Below are 26,381 nucleotides of genomic sequence, written 5' to 3' on the forward strand. Positions count from 1 at the left end.
CGTTTGGCATTTCACTAAACAATTCCATAAATTGGGGTAATAGAATGGTTAATATAATAGATTGGCAAAGCCAATTCGAATGTTCGGAATTGAAAGGATAAGGGCATCTGGAACAAAATGTACGAAGATTGTTGATATTTGCAGATTTAGTTTTTCGTTTTATTTTGGCTAGCTTCTGTGACACGAAAGTGTAAATGTTTGGGAGAATAATATATATACAATAAAATATATGCTTATGATTAGAATTTTAAAGACAAGAATTTTTATCAAGTATCATGTATAATTCAACAGAACAATGGCTTCATAATTTATTATATGATTATTATTTATTTTATTTTATTTCACTTAGGTCGCATGTGAGTTGTGTGGATTATCTGTCGCTGCAAAAAGATCCAACAGGTGGTAAAAGTTGCTCAAGCTCTTGCAAATCTGACCGATAGCCAAGTGAGAATATTCCACCCTCCAGTGGCGGCTGATAAGTGGTGTTTATTGGTTTTGAAATCGGAGACAACGGGACGCGGCTTATCATTCAAGTGCAGGGGCGGAGAGCGGGCTTGCGTTGCGAAATATTCAGACGCAGCCATCTCTAAACAAGCAAAGATATAAAAGTGATCATTGCGGTGGACCTGTGACTCACTTCAGATACAGATACACTCGTTAGCTGAAGATATTGGAAAAAGCTCAAGAAATGTCATGTGAGCAACCAAAACAGAAACTCCAGAACGGGAGAGTGAAAGAGCGCGGTTCTGAGAAAAAACGTTAAAATTTTTGCAGTTGATATTATAAGATAAATAGTCAATTGCACTGCAAGAAATTTTAAACTCTTCTCTTTAGATTATTTGTTTAGATATGAATGATCGATTTATGTATACTTAAGATGATATTGGGTTGCTAGCTTTTAAAGCTGACTTGTTTGTTTCTGGGAAAATGTTGTTCTTATTTTGACTTGGTTGCTAGAGTAACCGTTGTAGATCTTCGTCAATAAATTATTGGTTTTTTAAATTAATGAATTTAAACTAATTGTGGTTTTTTTTATCGGATTTATGATAGGGCAATTTGTGGATAAATCGAACGTACGTTTTTTGATGCGAACTTAAAGCCGATCTTGCCCCGTTTCTCTAAGTGTGAGAGCCGAAAAGCTCAGCAACAGGTGAGCTTGCTGAGCGGACCGATTGGCAGTGGAACGCGGACTGAGCGCGCCTTTGAGCCGAGCTTTTCGCTCTGAGCCAAGTGAGTTTTTTTTTCTTGCTTTCTACCGTACGTGTGTGTGCGTTTTTTGTGGCTGTTTTTTGTTGCTGGGCGCGGCAGCAGCGGCAGTTCGACGTGAACTCGCGAGCGGCCAACACGTAAGCGGCGCGTTGTGCAGCTGTTTAAAAAACTCGGCAGCAAAATAACAAAAAAAAAAAAAAACAAACCCCAACAACAGCAACCAACTCGATAATAGGCAGCGGCGCAACTGAAGTGTGAATTCATATTGAGGTTATGTAACGCCATATAGTGTAAAATAAGGCGAAAACAAAACGCACTAGCTGCATTAGTCAGGTCACACGCTCACCTGCAAAAATTCAGATAATTCCCAGCACGCGCTTCGATTCGGTCTTATTACGCATTCGCAATGGAGGACGCAAAAGCTCCAGCAGCAGCGCAGGCGCAAAGTCATCCTTTGGAGGATGTGTCCCTCAATGGAAACGATGACGACAAGCAGACGCCCAAAAATTGGGTTAAGTTCGACGACGAAGCGGATAGCGGTGAAAAAAACAATAACAGTAACGACGGCGATGCCACACAGCAGCAGCAGCAGCAACAACAACAAAACAAGTTAACTCTGCCGCCACCGCCGTCGGTGGTTAGTAGCAACAACAACAGGCGGGCGCGCTCGCGCAGTCCGGCCGCTACAGTAACAACAACAACAACCACACCTGTCCAGGTAACTTGCTCACTCTCTCCTTCCTCGCATCTTTCTCTCTCGCTCTCTGCCCCGCTTACTCCCCTGCGCCCTCTCGCTCACGCAACGAAACGCATTCCAATGCAAGTCAGGCCCTTGTTGGCCCTCTCGCTCGCACACCCGTTTGGCGGTACAGTAAGCACTCGCATGATTAAAATGCTTTGGTTTTAAGAAAATAAGTAAATATGTTCAATCTTTGATTTTAAGCGTAAACGAAAGTAGGAAAGCGTCCCCAAAATTTATGAATTTTCCAATTTTTTATTGTCAACTAAAAGTAGGATTTATTACTCGAATGTAGGTTATATCGAGTCAAATCGTATACTGAAGTACAGATGCACGAGTTAGCATGAAGTCAAATTGTTAAAGTTGTAGTAATACAATTGTAGTTAATCAATATGCTTTAAATTTGTTGCTATTTATAGTATTCTAATAATGTATTTTGCTTGTTGTGAATTATAACGTCATCTAATATAATATATCACAGATCAGTAATAAATATTGCAGTTGCCACTTTTCTGTTGCAATGTTGATTTTTTTTGCTGAAGAAAAGTTCCTTCTATTTCCCTCTCTCAGAGCGTTTAAAAGCACCTTTATCAAGTCCTCACTGTTCTTTTGCTGATGCCGCCTAATGGAGTTGTTATGTGAAGTGGCTTGGGTTCTTAACTTTCTTCTGCTTGATTTTGGGAACGTTGCACGCATGACAAATGAAGTTGGTTGCCCAGCTGAGAGTTGGAGCTGAAACGGGTCCCATCCGGTGATAAACTCTGACTCAACCTACCTTTACTTGCGATGCCTTTCATTCAGTTGCCTCTAAAAAGAAGTAAACACAATATTCTTCTGAGAGCATATTTTAGATTCAGTTGTTCTAAAGCTACAAAATATTATTTTATTCACTTTTTTATTTAACTTTTTATTTAGATTACTCTTACTGTGGTAAGACGTTTTGTTGACGAGTACTGCAATTGTTAAAATATTTCCGCGGCCACGCTGATTATTTGCTTTTTTGTCGTAAATATTTGTCATTTATCTTTTTATATTTCATTTCGCTCACTTCGAAGCTTGTCAACACAGTCTGGGGCTTCAATTACTTTGCACAACCCTGACACTTTCATTTCAAAATTGTTTATAATGCGATAGAATTTCAGGGTATTGCTGTTGGACTTAATAAAATAATTTCAAGGATCCTGTTTAGTTTACCTTACTACTCAAATTTTTACTTTGCGATTTCAGACAATTGAAATAGAGCATTTAAGTACTAGTATCATTCATATGACTGCTACTTTGCTGAGATTCAGCGATATAATTCCCACTTATCTTTTGTTTTAAAGTTTACACCAGATTATCAAAAGTTTTGTTTTAGTTTGCCTACCTAATAGTAAATATTAATTTACCGAATATAATCTTTGTTTGGATTGCTTATCGAAAGTGATAGTCAAACTACAGAAAAGTGGAATGCCAAAAAAGCTTTGTTACGTTGCAATTGTAAGATATTACGAATTTCTATCTAGAGAGAATTAGATACTACGTAGAGCAACGTCGGATTTGCTCAAGAGCTGAACGAAAACCAATAAATAGCATTTGGCTTTTCAATAACAGGCCTTTTCAAGTCAGTGGATTGCCTTCAGAAATCTGTTTTTGTCAACGGAGAACGTGCCCTGCCCCAAATTGCTTTCCGTTTTATTGTCGCAATTGAATGCGAACTTATAGTTGTAAGTTTTAGGCTTGCAGCATTTTAAAGACTGACTAAAAATCAATAAAATTGATTTTGCTTGATTTTGCCATTTGCATAATTCTCATGGTGGCTGGCCAGCGTTTGACCCTTGGGCCATTGTCGTCTTAAGGGCAAGACCATTGCAATGCTAAACCATACTTGTTTGCCTTTCCTCAGCGCCCGGCAGTTTCCTCGACCACAGCTGCGACACCGGGCGAAGTGCAGCCGCCTGCCCCTCCGCCGGATGTGGCGCCCGCTGTTCTGACAACCGAGAGCACGCACGTTAATCTGAGTGCATCCGGCAGTGGCATCGTCAGCGGAGCAAGTGCGAATGCAAGTGCGAGTGGATACGCACCTGGCCCGGTCCGCCATACCCCGCAGCTACTAAACCAAAAAGCCGCCGCTGCCCCCTCACCATCGTCAGCTGGGGCGGCATCCTCCGGCCATCAGCATAATGGAGGTGGCGCCAACGGAACTGGAATTAGCCAGCCGGCGGACCAGGGATCCGGGATGCGCACAATCGAATTGTCAACGGGTCGTATACGCGAGGGATTCGGTGAGTGATTGACAGGAATTTTCGGAAACATCTATTCCCACTAGCTATTCAAAAATATCAGAATTTTTTGATTTGAATAATTAATTATGTTGACAAATATGATGTCCTCTTTTAGTACAATTTTACGGTTTAATTTAATAGCACTTATATTTATATTTTACACCCTATAGCAAATGGCGATGTGATTGTCACACTTCTGCCGGCCAACACGAAGTGGCCATGGATAACACCTGCCATATTCCGTCCGGAACTGGTGCCCGAGGAGCTGATGGCCCAGGGTCTGACGGTAAGTCTGGCTAACTGTTCGTTCAAACTAGAAAATAGTTAAATATAATTATAACTTTCCAGCTCACTGTGGAGGACTATGTGAACGCGATGGAGACGCTGGTGAACGACTACCGCTTCACCGTGTACAACATCTGCTACAAGCGCATCCTGGTCTGCTGGATACTGTTCGCCTTTACGGTTTTGCTGGCCCTGCTCTTCTCCGGACTGCAGGGCGTGGCCCTGTTCGCCCTGGGCGTGGGGTGGCTCTTCCTGAACGCGGCGGCCATCTTCCTGTGCATGTGGGTGAAGCTGCGCCTGTCGCGCGGCCTTGAGAAGTGTCTGGCCCGCGTGAACCGGCAGCTTATGCGCCACAAGATCCTGCTGGTGCTGGACGATCGGGGTCGCATCTCGTGCCACAAGGTCAACCTGTGCTTCATGTACTTTGATGCCACACAGTGCGTGAATTTCCTGAACGAGTTCCTGGAGCATACGGAGCAAACTGGTGGCGATGCCATCAAGGCGGGCTGGGAGGCGAAGCTGGACATTGACCTCAACGATATCGTTATCCAGGGCAGTCAGCCGGTGCGAATGCCCCGCAAGCAGGTGAGCTGGAAGTTTGCCTTAACTATCGGAGGGGGTTGTTTCTAAGTAGGGGTAGTTGACTTCATCTCCATCTCCCGGGATCGCACTCGCAACCCAAATTACCACGTCTTTCTCTCACTCACGCCCCTCATGATCCAAATGTCCAACTACTCTCTTTAGGCCGTGGCCCAGGAGCTGTTTCTGAGCTACCTGCAGCGCTGGGGCAAGGACTTTCTGCGCCGCCGTCTGGATTGGACCGTCCAGGAGGCCGGTGTCCACGAGACGCCCCGCCATCTGCAATCGTCCATCTGTCCGTGCCAATACGAGGAGGAGTTGTTGCGCAACAAGATCAAGATCAGCCTGCAGCACCGCCACTGCTGCGGCATCAACTGCATGGGCTGCTGGCTCTAATCCCTGACATGTAATCCTCAAAAATGTTTCGTTTCTTAGATTGCCGAGAATCTATTAAATGTTTAGCCAAAAAAGATTGAAACGGTTATTTTATTACGAATATTTTCTTTGACTCCATATTGCAGTTAGCACTTAGAGTGAATTTTATGTATAGAATAATCGAAGTATCTTTTGTTTTCCAGTAATAGTAAAATAATTTATAATATTTTTAATAATTTAAAGCTTAAACATATATCATATGACATTTTTATTTTTAAAGGGATTCCGAAGCTTATGAGAATGCTTAACTAATTGCAAAATAGTGTTTCCCAAGTATATTTTCAAATAATTGATTAATTTTATGTATAGATAATAGTATAAAGTTTTTGAATTAGTTCTTGGAATTCATATTATTTTATTTTAATAGTATTAACATTATGTTAACCTGTTTATTTATGTAATGTATATATTGCATTTTTATGTATCCATAGTATCTTATGACTTGTATGCACTTACTTACGTATGAAATTTCTACGAATTTCAGCTGCTGCCGAAAAGTATGCAGCATCCATAGAAAGTAATTCCGGCTTACTAACCTCATGCCACATACAATCATCATTGCCCACGTTCCTAACCCAACTCACCAGCACAATCCAAATGCACCCAGCCCTATCTGTTTACCCCGTGTCTCACCACCCGATCTCCCCCGAATCTCTGCAGGAGCGCGGTCTGCAGCTGTTCCTGCGCTACGGATCCCGTTGGGGCATGGAGGCCCTGAGGGGCCTGGTGGACGTGACCCCCTTGGAGCCGGGACGCCACTGCGGACAGTTCCAGTGCCCCTGCCAGTACATCAAAGAGCACCTGCAGTGCAAACCGCGAGGCAAGTTCAAGTGTTGCAATTTAGTGCATTGGGTGATGGCATCTGAACGCTACGATATCGATAGTTAAAACTTGTTGTTCTTGTGAATATCTGTGTGCTGTAACTAAATGAATTTACCGAGAGGCTTTGTTTGGAACCCATGAATTTATATAATCTCCTACAATCGCGTTATCCTACATGGAAAAACTTGCTAATTTTCCGCCTCTTATGCCAATGATCTACTCTCTTTCGTTTCAGATGTTAGCCCATAGGGCTGAGGCGAAATTTTGGGGGTCCATTGGCATCCTTCCTTTCTTTCCTTATCTATAACTCTTCCTTCTATGCCTTATTATATGTGTGCTAAATTAACCCAACAGATATTTCCAAATTTTTGATAAACCACGTTCTTTTCATGCTTCCGCAATTGTACACAAAACAGTTGCCATAAACAGCATTGGCCAAGTAGTTTGGACCCGATTCCCCTTGTTTGGTGGCTAGAGATTTAGCTGTTTGTTGGCCACAATAATACCCAAGCACCCACACGATTTCAATTGGTGAAACACAGAAATACTAAGCCGTTTCGATATTTTTATTTCAAAAACAAGATTGCGCTGCATATTATATACTTTATATTAATCAAGCGAATGAACATCTAACATAAGACCTGTACAAATTTGCCTCTATGAAGTACTTATAACTTGTTGGTGTCACAAATAAATGTCAAATATACGTGTACAGATATATATATGTATTATTATTTGTCAGTCTTTTATTAACTGTCATCCGTTGCTTAATGATTCTATATGTTAACTTTCGTTGAACGCCTCTTACAGGTTATCCATGTGGTTGCATTGTCTATGGTTCGGATCCCAGTTTTCAGTATCGTTACTAGATATGTTCTGCCTCATTTTATCATTTAACCCAACTATCGGAACTCAGTGTGTGTTCAAAATGTGCAGTTTTTAAATTGAATGTTATGTAAGGTATTTCAAATAAATAAACAGTTCTTCCGCATTTTCAGTTTTCCTTCAAAACGTAATAATTGCCGAGACGGCACAAATTTGTATATAGCATATGAAACTAACCTAGTTGCACAACAATGTAGGTAAATATTTCAAAATAAAATAATTGTTACAAGTGAATTTCAAATTTTGCACCTTTAAAGAGCAACAAAGTCTTTCCCTCAAATATCGAATTAATGTCAAGTTTTTTCAAGCCAAGGACTTACGTTTATGACTTGCAACTGTTCACATGTGAGGTTCCTATATCTCATTTTTTGCTTCCCCTCGTGTTTGGGGTTTTTGTGGGCCGTGTGCCAGTTTAACTATTATTGCATTATTTTTATTGCATAATTCAACTTAATGTTTTGCCGCATTTTAGCCACATTCGCGTTCCACAAATTGTGGCAAAACTTTTGCCGTTGCCAGAATCGCCCATTTGGTGGTGTTGCATGTGTAATGAGTCATTAACACATTGCCGCATTCGGGACATTCCATTTTAATGCCCGTCGGCCACTTAAATGCCTTAATTTTAATGACATCTCTGCATTCAAATTAGGTGCGAGGCGATTGTATCTGTGCTAACTGCAGATTCTCAGAATTCCCTCGATTGCGGGCTCATTTTTTTTTTCCCTGTTGGTAAGTATAGTTTTTAGGGGCGATTTGAAACGGAAAATACACTCAACCGGCAGCAGGGCTCTTGCGGAGCCAACGAAATTAAAAACAAAACCCGATTTCACGCTCCAATAAAACAAATTTAAACTCTTGCGGCAGAGGCGGCGTGTGGCCAGAATGCGCCATTAAGCTCCAACCCCCAAGAACTCAGTCCGAAAACACAGAACCCAGAACCCAGCACCCAAAACCAAAAACCCAAGCCCATTTGCCGTGAAACTCTCGAGCAACTCGTTGGCCCAACTGCACTCCAATCGACAGCGAGTCAAAAGAAGTGCAGCCGGTGGCCAAAGGCATTCTGGCACCAGGGGCGCGTAAACTAATCGCAAACAAACAAACAAACAAACAAGCAACACAACCGAACGAACAAACACTAGCACCCACACACAATCATTACGCTTATTGCAAAAAACCAGATCCGGGGCTCATCAAAGTTTCGCCAGCGAGGCGGCTGGTGCTGCTGCTGCATTTTTCGGAAATTCAATTCATTTGTGTAATTTTCATTTGAATTACAGCCATCAAAAGTGCCATGGTTAGAGAAGGGGGCGCCCAATCCGGTGGGCGTGGCAAGTGCTGATGGCCCGCACTTTGAGCGGTTTTCACGGAAGAATGCGAATCTGGTTTCCCTAACTGAAGTCAATTCGAATGCAGTTTCTGCTGAATTGCTAAAATGTTCATTGTTGCTAATACAAATACATAAAACTAAATGTTAATTTTTGGTTTTAATGAGGTTATTATAAATGCTATTCGTCTTAGAATACTGAGAATACTGAGAAATTTACATGAAACACTGAATAAATAATAAGGAATAATGAATAAATAATAATGAATAATCATTTTTATTAAGCTGCTTATGATATTTTTAAATCAATAAATTATATAACAAAATCATTTTCACACATTTAATTTTAACCAAAGATTATTGTTGATTATTTTTTAAATAAATATTCTTTTTCTCGAATGATTCTTAAGCCAATCGTGTTTACACTTAACAAATTGGGAGTAAGAGTATTTAACTTATCAGGAGGATATTTTTGGGTATTTCCAAATCCTTGTTATTTTTGTTTTGTTTTTTGTTTGTTGTATTCGAGTATTTTTTCCTCCTGTCGACGCTGCCGTCGTCGTTTTTGCATTTATTTTGCGGCTAAAACTTTAATTGAGTTTTAAACCATTTTGCCGGTCCGTCCCGATCTCCGCCAGCGTTTTCACTGCGTCCGGATTGTTTGTGTGGATTTTTTTTTTGCTGCCCAGACTGGGCGGGACGAAAAGGGGGCATGGCCCGGCCTTTGAGTGATGAGTTTGGGCTGCAAATGTTTTTATTTTTGGTATTTTTTTTCGGTGTGCCTTGCTTTTCTTTTCAGCCTCTCAGGGATGCCAGGGGATGCATTGCTTTGCCAACACTTTAATTTTCGCATTTTTATTTGTTAGTTTCAGTTTTCCGGGCAGTTTGCATTTTGAGTGCCAGGATGTTTGAAAATATTCTACTGCTGAGGGGTGAAAGCACCTGTTTAGTTAATCATAAGATCCTATTCAAAATAAACTGGTCGGTTGTGAAAAAGTAATTAAAAATGTTTGCGATCCATTTATGACTAACTTTGGCCCCTAAAATGAAAAAAAGCTGGATTCGAACTACTTATTAATATCACACAAGGAAAACTTTTTATATTTGCTTTTTAAATGTAGACCTAGCCCACTAGTTTTTGCCTTATTCTGTCAAACTAATTGAAATATATGCTATCAAAGTAGTGCTATTAAGTATAAAACATTTTTAAATGTCCATATTTATCATTTTTTACGGCCGGGACTGTGATCTCGAATTTTCCCATTTATTTTCGAATGATACCGGACTATCCTGTATGCAAACCATTAACAAAATTTGTGCGGCCAAAGGATGCGCACACACACATTAGTGTGTATGCATTTACACCTCTAATAAATATGGCATTAAATCCATTTTGACAACAGGCACCGGTGCGATAGCGAAAAGGGGAGCCGGTGCCCATCTATCATCATAAAAATAAACCGGACAGAGACCAACAGGAACGTGCTGTCTGCCTCCCCCTTTGGCCGCAGTGGTTATAAAACATTAAACATGAAATCGGTGGTGGATCGCGGATGGAAGAGGAGGGAGTGCGGGAGGGAGCGAACCGAACTGTTAGGCTCCCTGGGCCACAATCAACATCATTAACGCGTGCTCTAAAAGCCATTTATTTAGTGGCCAATGCGGACAGGCTGAGCCATGTTAAAAATGCTCAAAGGCTGCAGCCTTTGGGGCATCGAGTGTGAGTGTGGGAAACTATAAATTCAACGCTTTTAGCATAATTGCCGGCGCATGTGCGTGTCGCTCCAGAGACGCTCGAGCGTTGTGAGCGTTATGATAAGTGGTCGCCCAAGGATGTAAGCGTCAACACTGGCGAGCGCTATGTTATGCCCTCCATCCGGCCATTACTCGCCCGAATCCTGCTCTTGTTGGTTTACCACTCATATTGCCGGCAGTGTGGTAATTGCCATCGTTCTGCAGAGTCCAGACCTTTGTCAAAATATTATACAGCTTAATAGACTCGGGCGGCTAAGAGGATGACGGGCTGCTCTTTAACCCTTCTGCGGCATAAAAACACTCGAGAGCTGGCAGGCACTAACACTGGATATTTATCGTTTGTCTAATCGAAGCAAATCAGGTCAAAGTGGTCGGTCGGCGGTAGCGGGTTAACGGGGTAAACGGGCTCAATGGGGCGTATGCTTGATTTATGCGTTTCAGGTCTGACTTAATTGCCGCAAATATGCGTGCAGGCCTAGTGATAATAAACATAGCTCTGGGAAGATGGATGTGATGGAGAAGTGACTGAAACTGGTATTATATTTCTCTGGCTATTCTTTTATTGCACGCTTGCGGCTTGCACTTTAATTAGCATATATTAAACAAGTGCTTCTAGAACTTAAGTGAATAATTTAAGTTGAAAGAAAGGCTTCTATAAGGGAATTATATTTTTGTTTTGTTTTAGAAAACTTTAAATCTTCGCCTTTTTTTGACTGCGTCTAGTCAAAAGTGTAGCCTCATTCCATTGAGTCCCGCATGCTCACCTGTCTGGGCCAACCAGTGAGCATCCTGAAAAGGCAAACAAACACATGGCCATTTACAGTCACGTTCACGGAAAAATGTCGTCGACATTTGTAGCTCCTTGGCCATTTTTGCTGCAGCCGTTTGTGCAGCTGGCAGCGTTTATGTTGACGCAGATTTAATTACAATGTTGGTGCTTCGTTCACGTTTATGCCACTGCAACTTGGACTGCACAGTCGTCCTTGTTATGGAAGTATGTGTAAACAGCTCCCGGCAGGAGTGCGATGGTGTGGGGATTGCCCTCTGGCGGGGAGTAGTAGCTGCCGCCTTTGTTTAACAACAAATACCCTGAGCGTCGAACAGTCGCATATATGTGTGACTGACTTCGCCATATTCAGGTCTTTCTGGTCTGGCTCGACTGGTGCTACCTTTATGCACTTTACAAATTGAATTTTCCACTTGCATTCGTAGCGGGATTGTTCCATTCGCAGAAGCCACGTGAAAGACAAGAGAGACCGAGTAACTCTGACAACTTTGTTAGCAACACCTTTTTAGCTACTTTTTGCAGTTTATATGTTCAAGTGTTTATTTTAAAATTGTATATCTTTCTTCTATGTAATCATAATTTTCAATTAGTAGATTTGTTAACTAACAAATAAATTAATAATAAATAAAAATAAATTGACTTACCATAACATAATAAAAAAAAAAACACTACGTAGGTTATCTGTTAATAAAAAGGCCTTCAGACAATCTAAAATCTCTAAAGATTTCTGTGCCACCTTTACCAACGCGAAATTTCCTCCTTACAGCGAAATTGCATCGCTCATACGCACTGTGAGCCACAAAGTTAGTGAAAGAGATGAAAATGGCGAGAACGCATCGATTAATTGGTATGTTCCATTCAGCCTCTGCTAATTGCTTGGAAATTTCGCTCATTTCCACACCAAGTAATTTCAATGGCAACCGCAACATTTCAACAGAGGCAGCTGCAACAATTCCTATAAACAAGCTGCAACAAAAGCGAAAAAAGGGAGAAAAATCGGTTTGGCCTGGATTCAAATAGAGTCTACGTATGTGTAGGCATTTACTCTCGTTTTCTTCCATTGTGGCCTTGCTTTTGCTTTTATCCATTATACTTTACTCGTTTTTGTTCTTTTCGTGAATTATTGCATATGTGGGCAATTAGACTCTCTTCAACGAGTGGACTAATTGCCATACCCTCTTTTTAAATTGTTATTATATAATAATTTTTGCAGCATGTCAAGTTGTATAAATCTAAACCCAAATAAACCAAGATATTGATATATAAATAAAACCTTATCCGTTTTGAATCCACCCCTGTGTTCAGCAACTGCATTTTGTATTGTTCTTCTGCTTGGTTACTTGCGGAAAATTGCATGGTTGTCTGTTACCCAGGACCTGGATGAAAAATACGATGCAGGATGTTGTTTTGTCCTTGAGGGGGGAATTTAGTAAACTTTGGAAGGGCTTGTTTTTGGGCTTTATTTTTGCTGTAAACTTTTGCGTACATTTACATACAAATATGTCACATAGATATGCCACTTATTCACATATATAGAGCTCAATACATATATAATAAGTTATAACTAACTTAGACGTTAGGTATAATTTTCCGACATTATATTTAAGTATTCTGAGCTTCATAAGTAGGCTTAATTAAATAGTTCTCAACATCATTTTCAACTGCAAAATTTTGCTTGCTTTTCCTGCGGTTCTACATCTAAAGATATATATTTTATTTATTTAACGCGTTAACATTCATTTCAACTTGTATATGATAGTATGAGATAATTATTTACAATGTAAACCTAAGCGCAACTTATAATAATTATTATAATCATTTTTATTTGGATAGGGTCAGGTATGCCCTATGAGCCTCAGATGGAAATATATGTATTAGTAGCACATATAGTTTTTTTTATATATACAGCGAAGTTTCAATGGGTTTATTTAATACTCTTGCCTTGCACCATTGAAATATTTACAGTTAATTAATCTCTACAACAAAATAAAAAAAAATAAGGTAAATTTCGTATTCATTGAGCTTTTTATTTATTACATGCTCTGTTTGCTCATAAAGTTAAACATATATTATTTGCAATGCAACCCAAATTAATTGAATAAGCGTATTGTTAACAGCTTCATTTTTGGGTTAACAAATTGCTAAAACAATTTCAATAGTTTGTTAAGTATCAGCTCTAAATCCAATAAATTACTTAATACAACACTTTTTTGTTTTAGCTATTGGTTCTCAATTTTTTGTTTTATTTTTATTTGATCTTATAATTCTGCTAAATTTACTATGTAAATTCGCTATGTATGAGTATGCGTAAATACTTTCATCTAAATGCAAATTTGATTAACCGTATTTCCGTTTTTTTGCCATTCCAGTATTGCATTCTTTTGATGATTTAATTAATTAATTTTCTTTTAATTGGTTTATACATAATGAAACATTTTTTACTTTCCTGTGTGTTGTGAACAAAAACCATAATGATCTCTAATTGTTTTGAAAATTAATTGTGAGAAATGAAATGAAGATATATATGACTTTTTGTTTAGTAATATAACCTTATTTATATGAAAACATAAAAAAATGATTAAATGCTTTCAATATATTTTTTGTTATAAAATATAATTGTTTTTCAACACATTTATTAAAGGAATAGCTATATAACATTTTGTTAGACTTCCGATTAGTTCTAAAGCCCCATCAGTTGCCGAATGTCGGATGTAGCCATCATTATTTGCTGCACTTCAGCTGTCACTTCTGGCCAGCTCGTCCCTAACATGATTTTCATTTTACGCTCTAGTATAAACATATCTATATCTGATTCTCAACCACTGCAGTTGTCTGGACCGCTCGCACGTCCCACTTCGTCCTCGTTATCCTGGTCCTCGTCTGGCCAAGGTTTGATTTCATTCTTCAAGCTGCTTGTGCCCTAAATGAGTTTCTTTTTGCCTTTGCAATTATTTGATTTCATCTCGAAAACATCCGGGAGCAGAGCATTTCGAAAGTACTTGGCCTGGCAGGGGTGGTATTTTTGGCGACAACCTTATTACCACGGTTGCCCCAAAATGTGCACATTAAATGTTGCCTATGCGTCGCGCTAATAGAAAATGTTCCGATGTGCCGGCCGATAAAATGCAGCAACATTGGCAGCCACCGAACAAAACAGCCAGCCAATATTACTATGCAAATGAGCATTGGCCACTGCCATTGATGTTGCCACTTCCACTGACATTGCCACTGCCACTGCCACAGCCTTTGCCATTGCCATTGGCGTTCGCATAGGCGTTGGTATTGCGTTGACGCGCCACACGGCGTATGAGCAATGTGAAATATGCGCGAATGCCGCGCCCACATCTGTGGGCGTTCGGTAATGCGACTGTTGCTGTTGTTCTTGTTGCTTTCGCTCACGCAATGGCTTCTGCTCTCCCAGCATTCGGCGGCGGTATCGTTGTTGACAACGGTCTCCGGTGAGTTCGGCCGATTTTCCACATTACTCATACGCCACCGACTTGGGGCTGAGACCAGCGATAACGTCGACAGCCAGAGAAGGCTCTGTCCCGCCGCCAGCGGCAAAGAGCTCGATAAACGTTTGAAAATCCCAAATGATTGCGTTTTAATGCCGAGCATTATTTTAGCAAGTAGATTATGCTGCGCCAGTGAGCCTGCAGAATTGTGGAATGCTCCGGGCGGATTACGCACGGGCGTTTGATTGTTATCGCCATTGTTTCCAGCATGGTTGCCTGCGGGTGAAAAGAGCGAGTGGGAAAGCATGTAGTAATCAGTTTTTTGGTTAGTGGGGTTTATGTTTTCATTTATTCTGTGCGTTCGGCGAATACCAAATTGGCACTGGATAAATTATCATCACGGGGTCTGGTTTTGGGTCAGGTCGAGCGGATATTGGCATTGGTAGAATGTGCCATCAAGTGGGGACATGGATTTTGGGTGGCATTAAAGTAAATTGCTCTTCCCTGCCGGCAAGTGTGCTGTGCACTTAATAGTTCGATGGTTGTGTGCGAGGGTTACTTTGCTGGTTAAATCGTTGGATATATGTTACTGACTGAAATCATCTATAAGTTTGCTGGCTTGTAAGGGTTGGTAAATTATGAAACTAGCCTTGCTTATAACTACGTTTGGGTGCCAACTCTAAGAAATAAATTTGTATTCACTTCACTCAGCTTGTTGACCTCCTACAGTTGCCCCTTCCAGAGTTTTTTCTTTATTTACACATATTTACCAGCACATTCCGCCATTTTATAGCGTCATTGTACTTCTTTACAACTCCAAGGCATTCGGACAGCGATTACTTGGCCATATTTCAACGTTCTTTGTCTGCCCTGTCCCAATTGACCACCCACTGTCTCCGGCTGATTGAGTGTCTTTGTGGCGTTTTCTGCTGCTGTTGGTTTTTATGCACGTCATTGAACGCACTTTGTTGACCGCACGTCAATGCCGGATATATCGCTATATATATGGATTGTATATGGATGGGGAACAGTGGTTGAGAGCAGACGAAAAATGACAGTCGAAATCGGAGCTGGTTGCAAAGTAATAATGAGTTTCAACTAAAAAATCATTCCCTAATTGCAGCCATCCATCATTATTCAACTTATTTTCACCCCTTTTGTGAACAATTCGTCCATTGCGGCCCACTGCCATGGGAAAGTTGATGGGGCAGGACCTGCGGGGCTATTAAATATATTTTATCTGCTTTTAATCTTTGGCGTTCGACTTTTCGTCGGCTGACCCCATAAATAACCACAAAGTGGGCTTTAAGAGCGCATTCTCTTGACTCTGAATGGTTTGTTGACTGTGCGGCATGAGGCTATTGCCACAACAACAGTCGGAGTCATAAATATAAAGTGATAGATGGGTATGGGTTGGCGGGCCAAATGCGAAATTGAATTGTCTACAAAAAGCTTTGATATAAAGCGTTGGGAAATGGGATTCTAATGAAATAGGATTCTCTTTAGCGAAATTCTTAAAAATCGTTATGTTAAGTGAGCAATGAGAGCATAATAATTTCGATTCCAACTGATAAACTGACTTCAAAAGTTTTGCAAGCGGAAATCCCCCACGATCCGACCCACATATGACATCCAGCATCACACCGATTGTTTACCTTTGACTGCCTGCTTAAAGGTAAACCTTAAAAGTGCCACATATGCCCCAGGCATTCGACTGATGTCAGCGGTATATAGATTGCGGTGGGTTGGGAAATCCCGAGGTAGCAGACAGTCAATGCCCGCATTTACGGTTGATTGAGAGCACGGCGAAAAGGTGTCAGCCCGACAGGCAGACAATTTTGATGGCATATTTCATTTGATGTGAGGCAATAAATATTTCCGTTTTCGCCTGGTTTTCCTTTTTGTTTTGTCGCATCCTTTTTTTCTGCCTTTTGGCTTAGTCCCCGCATACCTTTTGTGATATTTTATTTATAAGCCGTGGCGCGGAGAAATCAACGTCGGAACTGCCAATCGGCAATCAATCAACAAAAATCATTTCCCAATGCGATTTTGCGGCACATTTTTGCCAGTCGTTTGGCTTGAACTCTGTTAAAAAAATTTTTTAGAATACCCACACTATTTCGGCATTGCTAATTTTTACTAAATATCCATATATCCGAGTGAACGATGAAAAGTGATAGATAGATAGATAGATTTCATATTTCAGCTTAAATGGTTTTTTATCTTAGGTATTATGTGTTTGCAGATTCACATTTAATATATTTCTATCAATATATAAATCTGCTTATATCGAAATTTCATTTTATTTTATCAACAAACATAAATTAAATTCCAGCTGGTTCATTTCTTAATAAAGATTTTATATTCAAAATGAATCAACTCTAACCTTTGCTTTTATTTCATAAATATCATAAATATGAAACACTTATGATATCATAAATTATTTTCAATTATAATCTACCCAGTAACTTAAGCCCACCGTTTCCTATTCTCTTAATGCTTCTTGAACTCAGCATCTTCTGTTCAAGCTTCTTCATTGAGTTTTCCCAGACACTTGGAGCACCCAAGCTCCTATGTTGAATCAATGACGCCCCACCAGGAGTAAGTCCATGCTCTGCCCACTTCTCCCACTAGAGAGATATCCATTCGCCAGGTTTCCCCCTTCCATCCGTAGACTCTCTGCCATAATGAACAGACATTTTATCTGGATTTTTGCATTCTTCTCTTTTCTCCCCCCTTTTTTTTTCTGGGGGCGCTTGCAATGCTCGAATGCCGTTGAAGCCAGAATGCCTCTGTAGCCAAAAAGGGCCGGTGGGGGCTGCCACGCCCCCTCTGAAGCGGTTTGGGCTTCAGTTCATTAGTGCAATCGGTTGAACGGCATTTTACGGACGCGTGCCTTAAATAATTGCATTTTAAATGCAATAAGCACAGTCAGAAATATGCCCGAAAATAGGAAACCAGAATAATAATACCAGTCGGTCGTTGGCCCGGCAATTCAGCAAAGGATTAATTCAGCCCAAAGGCAGGCAGCAGAAAATTTGCAAAGCCATTGTTTATGGCTAATTTAACTGTCTGCTGCGGTTGGAATATCAACTATCACATCCGGAGGGCGTTTAGCCGCCAAATTTGATAGCCCATAAAAACGAATGGAAGTGGACACATGTCCTGTCCACACCTCCGTTCAAAACATACGCTCGCAAATACCAGATAGATGGCCAGCCAGATGAACCTTGTCGTTGACATGGCCAAAATGTCAGTGTCAATCAACAATGTCGCTAGTTTTTATTGCTCCCATCCGCTTGATGGTGTTGCTGGTGTCGCCCGTTGGCATTTTTATTGCTACAAAATGTATCTGACTTGCAAACGGAGGAGGTCAACATATCAACAAACCACAAAATACTATTGGGTAAAATATCTAACATGAAATATTTTATTGTATTTATCTATGTAGTTTTTCTTGTTTAACAAGTGCTATTATTATGACTTTTGTGGTTACGCGGTTGTGTGCATTTGCTAAAGCCGGCTTTAAATTCAATTTATATTGGCAACATTTGAATGCAATAGTAAACAAGTAGATATTTCTTTTCAAGTAAAGCTAAAGGAATTTATTGCCATTTAAAGTTGGCCTGTGTCTTCATCCGCCATTCTCTGTGCAAATTTCGGCTTCTTTGTTTGCCAAAGTTATTGTGGCATAAGCCCCATTTATTGCTTTTTCCGTCAATGCAATGGCTTATGGCACTACAACAGTGCAAGATTCCGGCAGCAGAGAAGTGCAATTTGTATTTGCCACGGAATGCGGATGAATGAAAATAACACAACACAGCGGCAAGCTGTAGGGAAATTTAATTAATCTCCAACGTTTGTGCTAAACACTTGGGCAATATTGTGCGCAGTCCAAGTTTTTCGGACCCAGGAGAAAAGATTAAAATTATGAGATCACACGGCGACGCACTTGAAATGAAAGAAATGCCATAAAAGCAAAAAGGCAACCACGAGGGGCAACTTTGGCCTCGCAATGCGCAAATATAGTTGAATATGCAGCACGGTCCATAAAATGCCACTAAAGGAGAGATAGCCATGAAAAAAGTGGGTGGAGGGGAATGCGGTGATGGAGATGGCTTGGAGATGGGTCCTTCGGAGCGGATGAAAGGCTGAAGGTGGATAGAGATGTGGATATAGTACTTACCTTGGGCTCCGTCACGCCACTCCTCAACCCCATAATCAGGCAGAGCGTTAGCCGAGTCAAATTTATTTCTATGACGTCTCTTGCCATCTTTATATATTTTTTACACATTTTTAATTTTATGCAGCAAGCGTCAGTCGAGGAGTGTGCAATATAGTTCAGGGAGAGATCGGGATAACGCGGTTGTTGTCGGTTGTTGTCGGTTCATGTTGTTGTTGGTTGGTTGGAGAAGGGCATAACATGAAAGAAATATTCAAATTAGGAAAGGTTTTGGGAAACAACGAAGAAAAGGGTAGAAATGGAAACCATATAAAAAAGAATTTAGTAATACACATTTACACAGAGATGCCATGGGTAATTGTATGCTAAGGTATTTCTATTTAATTTTGCATTTATTTGCATTTAATAGCCCTTTGAAGCGGCTAAAACGCCGTACAACAGCCAACAAAAACAACAGCTAGCAAAAACAAAAACTGAAATCGCATGCAACTTTTTGTCTTGATGGAGCTTAAACGAGGTGGATGGATGAGGATGGGGTGCGGTCCTATGTGGTGTGCTTTCCACGATGGTTCTTGTGTTTTTCGGCTATTCGCGTTGATTACTGTAATTTCAGGATGTTAAGGACTCTTATCGCTTTCACTTAGCAAATCTATGATGTTTGTGAGCCGAGGTTAAGTGATTTTTCTCAACGAAATTTAAAATCTAACCCTTTTACTTTTATCGAAAGATTCAAGAGCCTAGTGATGTTCTCACACAGTATGATTTTTATGAAAATAAACAAAATATGATGTCCTTTGTTATGATATTCGTGATTATCTACCCTTTTTGAACCAATTTAATGCATTGTGCTGACTGTGATTTTGTGCTTTGCAGTGCATAAAATTAAAAACCCATTATATGTTGCTCTACAATTCATGACCAAGCAAAAAAAAATTATGCTGCGATGCTTATGGTTGAAATTTAATCAATTAGGGAGTTGATCGAATGGCTGTGTACTGCTCATGATGTGAATTTAACTTTTTTCTGCCACAATTGTTTGCTTTTAAAGCGTACAGCAAACTTTAACAAGTGAAATGCACTTAATGGTCAATAGAGAAAATAAGTCTTACCATAGCTGCGGTTCAGCAAGGACATTTCTGAAATTATGGCAGTGGTTGGTGTCGGCATTTCTGTAAGCAAAAAAAGGATATATTCATTAGAAAAGTTAGCTGTGTATATATTATTTGAAGTGGTTTCTTATGCAGCCAATGCAAAATATTCTCGCTTACCGTCCAGTTTTATATTTCCATCCGTTTCGCCAAGCGAATTCTTGGCCACGCAGCGATATGTGCCGAAATCGTTGGGTCCAACGGCACGGATTTTCAACTTCATGTACTTTGTGTAACCGCTGACGGTTGATGTGGTCTCGTATTTATCGCCGGCTCGCGAGGTGTCTGAAAGTGCGAGAAATGCGGAAAAACTGTCAGTCGTCAGCGGCGGTGGTCTTTTAAGTGACAATTTTCCAGCCATAGCGATATGGTTGGAAAACAAGTGAACGAGTATGCGTGTGTGTAAGGGGAAAAAATCAATTAATTAATGTCACCTGCACTGGGTGGCCGTAGTTTTTGTTGTTTTCACTGCCGGCCAAGTGCAGTGAAGTGAGTCGTTTTCTCAATCGGAGGACTCCAACTAATTACACCAAGCCCCTCCATACAGAAACCAACACCCCACTTCTTCGCCGAATGTGTGATTGTGTGTGTGTAATTAAAACTGGCGCAGTTCCTCAGCCATTTCCATTGCCATCGCCAACTAAAACTTTTCTCATTAATCAGTGAAAATCTAAAAGAAAAACTTTTGTTCAGCTGCCGTCTGTGGCTTTAATTTCGTTCCATTTCGTTTCGTTTCATTTCGTATTGTGTTGCCTACTTTTTGGGGCCCGGCTATGAAAACGAGAACATGTAGCTGGCAGTAAGTAGCATTAAATATATAAACTTAATTTCACTTTGATTGCTTGGCGCATTGTAAGGCGATATCGCATGTTATCCATACGTCATGTTGTCCTTTGTCTATGCCACTTTGCGAGTGTAAGTGTGTGTGTGTGTATGGTGTGTTCTTGGGTTCCTGTGACAAATGTCTTTAGTTTCCCCTGTTTTCTTTTTCGTCAGCACCAAACAATGGGGAAAAACAATTTTCCACATAGCGCCCAAACTTGCATGTGACCCGCTCTTGCGACTTCTTTTTATAGCCCCAGTCACCTTTTGTGATACTTCTCCATCTCTCTGCATATGCCATGCCACAACTACATACGTAGGCCCACATGTAAGTCCCTCCGACACGCAAATATATAATTTTTCTCATAATCATCGGCGGCAGCAATTCTTTTCCCTGCCTGCCAAGTCCTTCCAGGAACTTTATACTTTTAATACCAGCCGCAGCGAAGGAAAGTTTCGGTTTCTCGAACTAAATGTAGAATTGCTTGTTCCGCAGACTGCCGCTCTATACGTTTGTGATATATGGCATCTGCTGCAGACAGTTCAGCGAGGGTAGCTCATAAACATATATGTATGTTTGGAAATCGAAATTCTGTTATTCAGAATTTAGCTGAGTACAAGAGCTTTTAAATGGATCGTTAAAAATATTATAGTAAAATAGGTATAAAAAAATACACATAAAATAATAGTGTAACAACTTTGTTGCGTTTTAATTTCGAAATGTATAGAAGAGTGGCATTACTTCTTTTCAAGCTACCCCATTTAGTACCTCTATTCATGATAGTTATATGGAACCCAATGGAAAGGCGGTTAAAATTTATTGCCCAAACTTTTGGTGGCTGTTGGCCATACATCATGAACGTGGCTTTCATATCTCGTATCTTGGCTCGCATTTTCCTCGCAATGACTTAGTTTTTCGCTTGTGCGTGTGTGCATATGAAATGTCATATATCCGAGTCGCTATTTCCTACCTGGGACAGCAAAAGCCTAGCCATAGATTTCCCTTTGAATTGGGCATGGCTATGCCTATCGAACAAACAAAGTGACATTTAAGCATAAAATGAAACCAAATGACAGTTCATCAAACGCTCGTCCATATACATATATAGCTCTATTTTTATGCATATGAGCTGCCACCAGTGAGTCATTGAGGTTGATTTCCATTGAAATTCAGCCTTAAGGCGACGGAACTACATATTCATTGGAAAACTATCAACCCAAAAAAAACCAAACATTTGGCATCACCCTTAAAATTTTCCTAACCCTAGCATTTAAATTCCATTTTAATTTAGCAAAACTGCCATGAGTTCCGACATTCAATTCATGGCGTTTGTATTTCCCTATGGTATTTTGGCACAGATGCAAATGTGTCTGCAAATATGATTATGTTTAAATAATTTCCGCAACAAAATAATATTTTCGGACGTTTTCATTACCCCTATTCAATTTGTATTGCGTATCGATTTTGCGAGTATATTTAATTGCTCATTTCCAATCCACCAAATATGTTATTATTTAGTTTAGCAAATTTTACATTTTTCCCGTATTTAGCTTCGATATTAATTAAGTTTGTTTCCGACATATTGATTGTTTATATGAACTTAAAGTTGGAGGTCATGTTTCTGTGAACTTTTAAAACGAAATAACCATTTTTGAACTTTTCCTAGCCAATTGAAAAGCCTAATTGTTTTTTAAACTTGATTTTGATGATTTTGGCAATTAAAACGTAGGTGTCTTAAAGGCTTCAAGAGGTTTTAAGCGCGCTTCATACTCTCAGCTTGGGGTGAGTGTTTTGGATCTCTAGTCAGCTCTCTATGTGACACATGTTCAATCTCTGCCTGCCCCCTACATTTTGGCTTCTTCTGAAAACTGTCTGGTGTCAATCAAAGAGAAAACTGTTAAAACGTCATCCCATAAAGATGGGACACTTTAAGGCAGTCCTGTTCGAAATGCCACAATGTAGCTGCCTTCTGTGTGCACGTGTGTGTAAATGTGCATTTTAAGCCTGTCACACAGTGCGTATGGGCAACGCATTTTATGGCGAACCGTTGGACGCGGAAAGCCGAAAACTTCCATGTAAAACAATAAAAAAGGGACACCACATTCAACATTCGCTTGCACTGCCTTGCATCTGAAAAAGCGAAATAAACGGGATCAGCTCAACTGAGGTTTTCCCAAGTTTTCATTTTGTTTTCCCTTCGGGCCTTTCCCATGTCAATTTTCCGCTGCACCGGCTCAAGCGTGTAAAGAAGTCCGAGGTGTTGGTTGGCATGCTTGAAAATTACATTGTAAGCTTATTTACACAGGTATCCTGCAGTTAATACAAGTTCCTTCCTTATTCAATCTTATTTACAGGCAGTGCCTCCAAAGAACGATTCACGGCTCTATCTTACCCGATATGATCATATCCCCGCGTTCCGTGGTCCAGTAGTTAATCGATGCTGGATAGGCCTCCGTGTGGCACTCGAGTATAACATCTTGGCCCAAATAGGCTCCCTCCAGCTGATTGGGTATGGAAAGCATCGGCGGAACTGTTAACAAGGAAAATATATTAAATTAGTTAAGCTAGCTGAATCAAAGTGTAATTTATAAATTATAAAAAGTGGATAACTCCATTCGGAGTTAAGTTTCATCAGTTTTGAAATCTTTTGAAATCCACTTCCATTATCTCTAAATTGAATCCATTATGCCATCAAATACAACTACCAAACATCCACAGTAATCTTTTCCAGCATCCGCAGCCCCATGGAATAGCCCTTTTCAGAGCCCACACCCATGCCGGGTGCGTCACGAACCTTTCATCAGCTATACGGCTCTATCCGAGTTTTACCGAGAATTTTGCATACCATTTTACGTGAGTTTACAAACTGTTTTTGGATTAAAATGCACTCAGTCATTAAAAGTGCGCCTGGGAGCGAGTGATTGTGTCTGGGACACGGCCGTCCATCTGGGCGGGGTGTGTGTGCGTAAATAGCTTTGCTTGCCACCACCGCTGATACTGAAGGGGAAAATTCGTGGGTGGGTATGGGTGTGGGTGTGGGCAAGGCAGTAACAACAACAACAACAAGAGTTGCTCTGCGAATGGTGAACGCATTTTGGCCACGCACACATCACGGGGGCACAAAATAACACCTGCCGACAAACAAACAAACAAGCAAACGCCCACAAACAAAGCGAAATGAGCGCAGTGCATCAGCGCTGGGAGACTAGAGATGGAAGCTGGGGGAAATATGCCTTTATAAATTCAAATATGTATATTTTCGAGTTTCAATGAGTGGTAATATTTTGATGCAGCCTAGAGTGTCATTCACATATTCGAACAAACAATCCTAGTTACATTTAGCCTGTGCTCCACTTGAGTACATTTCCACAATCATCACTCATCTGTTTGTAAAGTACGGCTAGTTAATTAATCCCATCGTAAGCTGTCCATCTCTAGCATTTTCGGCCACTGGCAGTGCGGCACACACGGTAAGCTCTCACAGGTAAATTAATTTAACGTGACTGCAGCTTTTGGTCGATTTTGGCCAAGTGCGTGGGCATTTCCACCCACTGCCCACCGTCGCCGCCCATCGCCCCTTTGTGTGCCAATGTTGAGGACGCGTTGCGGTTATTGCCCCAAAAACTGCATTGGCAACATGCAAGTGGGGGTGGAGGTGGGGGCGGCGAAGTGGGTGTTGCATCGCCTTGTTTTGTGTGTATTTTACGCATTGAATCCAGCGTTCGTCACACTTTCCAGTTTCCCCACGCCCTTCCTACTCAACGTGGCATAAATATTGCAAAAGAGTTAAGCTCGAAATGGATTTTACGTTATTTCTGCAGTTTCCGTTTTACGCAGCACAGAAAATCGGACTAAAAAAAAATCGTGATACACCCACACTCATTTAAATAACGAAATTGGTTACTTGGAGTGGAGCCACAAGAACCATGATGCAATAGTTTAATAAATTTAAAAAATAAGTTACAAATTGATCATCACATATTATACTGATTTCTTAACAATTACACAATTTATCACAATAGTAAGATATAATATTAAAGTATAGAGTAGTATTTATATATTGCTTTAGTTGTTCCAAACACATCGATATCACTTTCTTTTGATATTACCACATTTCTATTGAAATTATAAAATGATAAGCCCAGTGAAGCACTACTACCAATTGCAACTTTTTGTTTCTTTAGCGAGTTAGCTAACTTTCGTGTGTTGGCCAACCAATTGACATTTACTCACATTGCACACGAAGGTGGACCCGTTTGCTAATCGAAGGTGGGACTCCGTTGGAGGCGACGCACAGATACGCGGCCATGTGCAGGCGACTCACTTTGGTGATGTGCAGCAGCTCACCGTCGACCACGTTGACTGTGGGGATCAGGAATTGGGGATTGGGTATAGAATTTGGTATAGAAGAGAGAAGGGAGGAGGGAGAGAAGAATCCGGTGAGGCCAAAGTGCAATGCGGCGAAATAGGGTCGCTTACCGTGCTCCCCGCCAATTAGCATCTCCTCGCCGTCCTCGCGTCGCCACATGACGTAGGGCTCCGGATAGCCACGTGCCTTGCAAACCAGCGAGATGTTCTGACCCTCGCGCACCACCATATCGTTGCTGGTCAGGCCCTCGACAATCATCGGTGGAACTGGATGGTTGGGGGAAAAAGCGAGGCGGGTGTTATCGTGGCCAATGGGTCACACTGGGGGTCAGTGGACGGCGATAGGGATTAGTTGTCGTACTCACCCACCACCTGCAAATAGCCCTTCCTGGAGCGCATGGGATCCTGTAGGGAGTGAAGAGATTAAATTGGTGATTCCCCGGACTTACTTAGGCCACTTGAGCTCACCGTGTTCACTTGGCACATGTACCAGCCGCGATCCGTCTCCTCAACCTCCTTGATGTGCAAGTACCACTGCAAAAATGAAATATTGTTTTAAAATTTAACTAAAATTTAACTTATTAATTTTGCAGTAATGCCCACCGATCGATGGTCATTGTAGGTCAGGCTGATGCGGCTGTTCTGAGAGATCACGTTGTGGTGAATGGATAGGATCGTCTGCGTGTCCACCCGCACCCAGGCCACCTTGTAGCCCTTGAGGTTCTCCACCACACATGCCATTAGGGCATCTCGACCCACGGAAACGGTGACATTGGCAATGGGTTCCGCGAATCGTGGGAAGTCGGAATCTGCAAGGATAAACACGGGGTGAAACAGATAGTTTATTTTGTTTACTTAGTCCTTTTCGGTTCCCTGGGACCTTGCCGGTGGCAAAAGAGAGAAGGGACGGACATTTTCCTAGCATCCTGTGTCCGCTGCACTGCGGCACATTGCGCATACGTCCCGTGTGACGCTCGAAAAACAGAAGAAATGGGAGCGTATTAATTACCTTCCTGTGCCGTCTGCTGGGTGTCCAGTCGCGTGTGCTTGCCTGCAAGCGAAATAAACGAAATGGAGAGTGTTAGGACATTTAATTAATTTAATTTCACTTCTGCAACGACATTTCGGCTGCCCACTCCAAAGGGGTAATAAACAAAAATTAATTAGCCAGGCCAGCCAAAAAACTTGGTCGTGGACAGAAGACAGGACGGAAATTGTGTCTGTCGTCGTGTTTTGCTGATACGACAGAAATTCCGGCTGCGCTTTCAGATTTTTGTTTTTAGTTTCATTTATTGCACTCGTTCTATGACAAAAGTTCAA

The 26,381-nt window shown here is 41.0% G+C and overlaps 2 protein-coding genes across 10 annotated transcripts in view; one reads left to right on the forward strand and one right to left on the reverse strand.

Annotated features, from left to right (window-relative positions):
• Positions 1-1,308: 1,308 nt before the first annotated feature.
• On the forward strand, positions 1,309-23,109 carry LOC6617899. Of its 8 annotated transcripts, XR_004361669.1 has the most exons (7): positions 1,309-1,927; positions 3,834-4,212; positions 4,383-4,498; positions 4,561-5,082; positions 6,172-6,331; positions 7,868-7,947; positions 8,496-8,693. XR_004361669.1 is itself a non-coding variant. In XM_032717357.1 (6 exons), the coding sequence occupies exons 1-6, from the start codon at positions 1,616-1,618 to the stop codon at positions 23,092-23,094; spliced, it is 1,536 nt and encodes a 511-aa protein (XP_032573248.1). In that variant the 5' UTR covers positions 1,309-1,615; the 3' UTR covers positions 23,095-23,109. The 8 variants fall into 8 exon arrangements, 7 of the variants coding, with proteins under 7 accessions (XP_032573248.1, XP_032573228.1, XP_032573238.1 ...); XM_032717357.1 differs by lacking the exons at positions 7,868-7,947; positions 8,496-8,693 and adding an exon at positions 23,048-23,109; XM_032717337.1 differs by lacking the exon at positions 7,868-7,947.
• LOC6617900 (neural cell adhesion molecule 2) overlaps positions 12,527-26,381 on the reverse strand; it is a 41,365-nt gene continuing 27,510 nt past the window's right edge. The window contains exons 3-13 of one of the 2 annotated variants that reach the window (XM_002042172.2): positions 26,071-26,112; positions 25,665-25,870; positions 25,530-25,595; positions 25,427-25,466; positions 25,173-25,328; positions 24,927-25,055; positions 23,086-23,223; positions 19,991-20,155; positions 19,832-19,891; positions 18,726-18,812; positions 12,527-14,815 (exon numbers count right to left, since the gene is read on the reverse strand). In XM_002042172.2, coding sequence (XP_002042208.1) covers positions 14,043-14,815; positions 18,726-18,812; positions 19,832-19,891; positions 19,991-20,155; positions 23,086-23,223; positions 24,927-25,055; positions 25,173-25,328; positions 25,427-25,466; positions 25,530-25,595; positions 25,665-25,870; positions 26,071-26,112 — 1,862 coding nt within the window. In that variant the 3' untranslated portion in view covers positions 12,527-14,042. The remainder of the gene's footprint in view (positions 14,816-18,725; positions 18,813-19,831; positions 19,892-19,990; positions 20,156-23,085; positions 23,224-24,926; positions 25,056-25,172; positions 25,329-25,426; positions 25,467-25,529; positions 25,596-25,664; positions 25,871-26,070; positions 26,113-26,381) is intronic. The other variant, XM_032717307.1, reaches the window with a different exon arrangement.

Source organism: Drosophila sechellia, chromosome 2L (assembly GCF_004382195.2).
Source record: "Drosophila sechellia strain sech25 chromosome 2L, ASM438219v1, whole genome shotgun sequence".
In the NCBI taxonomy this organism is placed as follows: Eukaryota; Metazoa; Arthropoda; class Insecta; order Diptera; family Drosophilidae; genus Drosophila; species Drosophila sechellia.

Bases quoted from the DNA above. Each gene is read 5' to 3' on its own strand.
- LOC6617899 (XM_032717326.1), top strand. From the start codon at position 1,616: ATGGAGGACGCAAAAGCTCCAGCAGCAGCGCAGGCGCAAAGTCATCCT. The intron at 1,928-3,833 runs GTAACTTGCTCA...GCCTTTCCTCAG, and splicing joins CAACAACCACACCTGTCCAG to CGCCCGGCAGTTTCCTCGAC. The intron at 4,499-4,560 runs GTAAGTCTGGCT...ATAACTTTCCAG, and splicing joins TGATGGCCCAGGGTCTGACG to CTCACTGTGGAGGACTATGT.